The sequence below is a fragment of the Euprymna scolopes genome, chromosome 28 (assembly GCF_053919585.1).
Source record: "Euprymna scolopes isolate OS-2025 chromosome 28, ASM5391958v1, whole genome shotgun sequence".
In the NCBI taxonomy this organism is placed as follows: domain Eukaryota; kingdom Metazoa; phylum Mollusca; class Cephalopoda; order Sepiida; family Sepiolidae; genus Euprymna; species Euprymna scolopes.
In genome coordinates this window covers 15,418,467-15,424,466 of record NC_136509.1, presented here as the reverse complement: position 1 = coordinate 15,424,466, position 6,000 = coordinate 15,418,467, and the positions used below count along the sequence as shown (strand labels likewise).

General features: G+C 34.9%; 1 protein-coding gene across 1 annotated transcript in view; it reads left to right on the top strand.

Moving 5' to 3' along the window:
* Positions 1 to 564: 564 nt before the first annotated feature.
* Positions 565 to 6,000, top strand: part of LOC145249492 (putative GTP-binding protein 6) — a 45,750-nt gene continuing 40,314 nt past the window's right edge. The window contains exons 1-2 of the mRNA XM_080111101.1: positions 565 to 1,168; positions 4,545 to 4,649. Of these exons, the coding sequence (XP_079967227.1) occupies positions 901 to 1,168; positions 4,545 to 4,649 (373 nt within the window). The 5' untranslated portion in view covers positions 565 to 900. The remainder of the gene's footprint in view (positions 1,169 to 4,544; positions 4,650 to 6,000) is intronic.

Here is a 6,000-nt window from a genome sequence, read left to right as displayed (position 1 = left end):
TTAATCGTAGGTGCTCCAAACTACAAGCCCTTGTACCCCCCCCCTCAACGTAAGTACTCCCAACGAACCTGACAAGCAGAAAAATCACAGTAGAGATCTCCAAATGCCAGAAAGCTTTCTACTCTAATAGTTTATTCCCTAGGGTTGTTAGATTTAATAATTCCCTTCCGGGTTCCTGCTTCCCTGGCCGTACTGACATGCAGAAGTTCAAATGTAATGTAAACCGACATCTTGCTGCTGAACTGCCTACATAGTATCCCGGCAAATTATGTCCCAGATAGTAATCCCCTACATTAAAGTAGTTCTGTGCCTTGTTTAGGGTGAAAATGCAATAAAAAAAAAAATTTTTAAAAGACTGTTTCATGCCTTGTCTGGAACGATTTCTGTAAAAAAAAAAAATAAATAAATAAAGAGTAAATAATATTTATTCTTTTGACCTTGTGCAGTCGGGAAAATAATCAAAGGGCGATAAATCTACATTTATCAATTTAGTATTTAATTATCTCCCTTGTTTGGTTTACTCAGGGAGATAATAAATCTATATGTAGCCTAGTTATCTCCCTTGAATGACAAACAACATGGCTGATAGCAGAAGCAGCACGTGTCCCGTTTGAGGTTTTTTGTTTACAAATAATTCTATTTGATTCTGCTTTTATGATTAGTATTTTTTTATAAAGGAATTTTGTTTAAAGCTTATTGCCTCATTCGAAATTATTTTCTGAAAGTTTCGAATGAAGCTGTTGTTTTTTTTTGGTTTGTTTTCATAGTCCCTCCTATTTTATTATATGTGTGCGTGCTTTTTTTTTTGTTGTTGCAGACATTAAAAAACAATAATTAAAACAAAATTCTTAATTTAAAAATCATCCATTGAACATTAAATTTAAAGTATGTATTTTTAGAATGTATTGTTTTAATTTTATTAATAAATGGCCCAAACAGAGTTTCTTTCGACTCTCTTGGTGTTATTTAATCGAAAATGTCAGTTTCCAGCAAAAACAATACTGTTCATTTGTGGGAAGAAATCAACATTTTAAGAAGAAACATCATTGCAATATTTACAACAACAACAACAACAGTCTATCATGTCGACAAGCTATTCTTGAAAGACACCAACATTTTAGGACATTTTCAAATGAATCAACAATAAATTCCGATGAAATCTCTGCAGGTAAAATATTTTTTTGTCAAACTTATTGAAAGTTTTTGAGAGTTTGTTTTACTATACACATAGATTCGAAAAAGTTGTCAAAAATTAAAAAAACAAATTATAACAAATAAATGTTATCAAAGGCAAAATAAGTTATTTTTCTATCTAACTGAATAATTTTTTGCGTTTTTATTTTTATTGTATTATTGGCGTGTGTATGTAAAAGATGTCTGTTTATGAGAAAAATGTCTGGTGTTTAGGATTTTTGTTTATTTATTTTTTTACACGGTGGTCACCACGCACACCACTTATCAAGGCCCGGAAGCCACTCAGGGATAAGAGTTATTGCAAGTACAGTATGTTAGTGTGGAGATTTAATGAAGTGTTTACTTAAGGGGGCGGTTCATTAGGAATTTGTTAACGTTGGACTTGAAGACATCCAGGTTGCAGTCAGGTGGGAAGCAGGCAGACGGAACAGAGTTCCACAGGCGTGCAGTTCTAAGAAAGAAGCTTTGTTCATGGAGTCTACGTTTTGATTTAGGCACAGATAAAGAGTGGGGAAATTTTTTCACAGTGGATTCAGCTATTCTTTGCATTTAATATAAAATGTGTGGGATATTTTGAAAAGTTTTCAAAGTATTTTTGAGGTATTTGAAATCTTTGTCCATATATTTTGGACTGCAAATTCTGAATGCACATAGGAATAAACCAATTATCATACCTGTTTTTATTTTGTTATTATGGTGTGGGTGGAAATGTATGTAAAATCATTCTTGTGTGTAATTTTGTGGTGAACTTTGAAGGATAGTTGTTTGTTGGATTTTATAATGAGTATTTCTACAAAAGGTAATGAGTGATTGTTTTCTGTTTCATAGATGATATATTTTAAATGAAATACGAAAATGCTGAAGGATTACAAATTATATAATAATGTAAACAGTTCAAATAAATCTTAGTATCAATATTTATAAGACAATCCCAAGCCGATAAAGAAAGCTCAATATGTGAGATAGAGCAATAATATAAACGGACATTTTGTATTAAATTATGAAAAATTATAAGATTTAACAAAGGAGTATAAATAATTATTAAAGTTTTTCCTTAATCCATGGATTTTCAATGAATGGCTCATCTCATCCAAGGAAATATTATTAGCAAAATAGATGTGGGTAATTATGACTTTTGCTTAGTAGCACATAGATGAACCATTCATTAAAAATCCATGAATTAAGGAAATAAGTTTTATAATTATTTGTACTCTTTTATCAAACAATAAATTTTGCTGTAATTCTACATAATTTAACTCAGAATTTCTATTATATATATATATATATATATATATATATATATATAAAAATTACAATTAAATTTACCAAAATGATCCAAGATGGTAAAATTAAAGTATATTATAAATATTAAAGAAATAATATTTATAAAATTATCTCAGCCAGATATAAAAGCTCGATAAAACCAAATAGGAAAAAGAGCTTATAATATGAGCAAATAGTTAATAAAACATGTTAAAAAACACTTTGAAATGAGTTAAAAACATATTTAATCTGAAAAGGAAACACTAGATAAATGGATAGTCCTTAATCCGCGGAGTTTCGAAGAAATACTTTCCTTCTCATCAGAGGGTAGGAATTAGCAAAATTTGGGATCGGACTTTGCATGCAGAAGTATTTGATGAAACAACAAGTAAGTCAAAGATCTTACTTGAAAACAAAAAAAGTGAAGCAGAGGGAATATTGTGAAGAAAAAGGTGATTACATACGAATGTATAGTCTGGTGAAAGATAAAAACATCCAGTGACGGTGAAATCCAAATGTAAAACTTCAAGAAAGTTACTTTCTTGTTTTTAACTCATTTCAAAGTGTTTTTAAACATATTTTATTAACTGTTTGTTCATATATATATATATATATATATATATATATATATATATATATGTCTAACTGATGAGCCCAAATAAGGGCAAAACTCGAGTTTTGGACTTCTGGTTTGTTGGCTGCCATGGCTCTTGTGAGCTGTGATGTTGTCTGGCTGTGGAAATAATTATATATTCTTTCACATTCTGAAGACTCTATTGCTTATTGCTAGTTAGGTTAGCGCGTCATGATGGCATCGTCCTTAAAATTCCTGCTTGTGAGACATCAGCTTGGGTTATAGCAGGTTGCAATGACCACGTTCTTTGTTCGGTATGAGGTAGGTTTATTCCACTGTCGGATTTCGCCGCGGTCTGCTTGATCTATGTCAGCTGATAAGCTTTCTTGTGTGTATATTCGCTTAGTTGGTAGAGTGCTCGCCTTGCATGCAAGAGGCTCAAGTTTCAAATCCCAAGTTCGGTTGTGTCTAACTGATGAGCCCAAATGAGGGCGAAACTCATGTCTTGGACTTCCGGTTTGTTAGCTGTCATGGCTCTTGTGAGCTGTGACGTTGTCTGGCTGTCGAAATAATTATATATTCTCTCACATTCTGAAGATATATAGTGAGAGGGGGGGGAAGGGGAGAGAGGTAGAGATTTCGTTCTGTCAGCTGCTACAATGTTGTCATTAAGGTGTCAAACAAACAAATAAGCAACAAATAAATGTTACCAAAGGCAAGATAAGTTACTCTTCTACATACCTGGATAAGTTTTTTGTGTCTTTACTTATTTAAAAAACTTTTTATATGTAAGTAAAAATAAGTGGTACTGAAGCTGCCACATTAATGAAAAAAAGATCCAAGTTAATGATTAGTATCCATTTGTAATCTCGATAATCACTCATCGAAAATTAAACCGATATACAGTTAATAACTTGCACAAGTGAAAATTTTATGTTTAACCAAATATTTTATTATCTGTATTGCTGTTTAACTTTTGATTTTGAAACCCATCAATTTACTTCTCAAAGTAAAATGGTTGTTCATTTTTTTTTTTCATATAGATTTTGACATATCCATTTCCACTTTTTCTACAATTCTATAATTCCTGTGGCCCTGTCGGTGGGGCATTAGAATACTCCGACTGCCCCCCCCCCATGCAGAGGGTAAAAGTCCCTCAATGGGGGTCCTGGATATGACCTTAAACTATATGCAGTGGTGAGGCCCCAGCTTGTGGGCTTTGGGGAGTGTGAAGCCACCCTTTAATTACCATTGCTCCCAGGTCCACTCTGACCCGGAGTGGTCGTACATGTTAGGGTCCCAACTATGGGTTAAATAGAAACCGACGTGAAAACAACAAATATATTCTATTAAAAAAATTTTTTTCTTCAAAATCTTTGGATTCGGCATTAAATAACCCGAAAAGGGTTGATATGCCGTAAAACAAAAACAACCAACCCGCCAACTATAATTCCTGGTAAGGTTTTTCATTTGTTTTCTGTCATTCATTAATTAAATTCCATTTTGATTGTAGAAAAATTGGAGGAATTGTTGCTGTCAGATGCGAAATATCAAGAATGCATCTTGGAATATTACAACATTCCGAACACAGGCCAACGAGTTTTTCTTATTCAACCAGGTAAGTTTTTCTTCTCTTCATCTCTTGTAGTAAAACAACGTAGTCCTTTTAGCGTGATTATATTATGTTGATAGATTGTGTGTTGCAGAACCGACCCAATTGATGATAAAAGGCCAAGTACATCCAAGGATGGAATACTGCTGCCATATCTGGGCAGGAGCTGCTAAAAACAGCCTATCCTGCCTTGACAGAGTACAAAATAGACTTCGTGGCTTAGTGGGGAATGCCCTTTTCTCTACCCTGCAACCTCTCTCCCACAGAAGAGATGTTGCAAGCCTATCCTTGTTTTATCATTATTTCCATGGCAGGTGCTCGTCTGAACTCCAATCTCTGGTCCCCCCCCTCGCCAATCTTTCACGAAAAACACCCGTCTAGCTGAATCCACTGTGAAAAAATTTCCCCCACTCTTTATCTGTGCCTAAATCAAAACGTGAATTCCATGAACAAAGCTTCTTTCTTAGAACTGCACGCCTGTGGAACTCTGTTCCCTCTGCCTGCTTCCCACCTGACTACAACTTGGATGTTTTCAAGTCCAACGTTAACAAATTCCTAATGAATCGCCCCCTTAAGTAAACACTTCATCAAATCTCCATACTGTACTTGCAATAACCCTTATCCCTGAGTGGCCTCCGGACCTTGATAAGTGGTGACCACTGTGTAAAAAAAAAAGAAAAAATATACGGCATAATAACATTGACACCCGTTCTCGCTAGATCACCAAAGTTAAGCGATATTGAGTCTGGTCAGTGGGAATACCAGCTGCTGTATGTAGGAGGACGTTGACACCTTCCTGCAAGAACTGTAAAAACTTAACATCATCATTTCCCCTGATCAGGAAATATGTGCACTTGGGGAGCATTTGTGAAATTCCCTTGAAACTTCCTCCTTCAGGGGAAGATAGTTAACCCGTCTAGGGTGAATGCTGCGGGCATAATCGACACATTGAATGCTGACAGTGGTTGTGAATGTGCTATCAGTGCTAGTGTTTGTACGAGATGCGTTCAATAAGTTTACAGACTTTACTCGTATAGGCACTTTTATTAATAGTACATGAAACTCATCCCTTTCAAAGTAATCTCCTCTGGTTACAACGCACTTGTTGTATTGTTCCAACAATTTCTGGAAAGCCCCATGAAAGTTCTCTTGTGTGAGGGTCTCAGCGAACCTCATCACAGCCTCTTTCATCTTTTCAATTGTCTCATAACACGAGCCTCTAAGGTTTTCTTTGAGTTTAGGGAATAACCAAAAGTTACAGGGAGCAAGGTCTGGACTATGAGGAAGGTGAGGGACTGTTTTGATGCCCATCTTGATCAAATAGTCTGTGACAAGGATGAAGCATTCTTGGAACAAT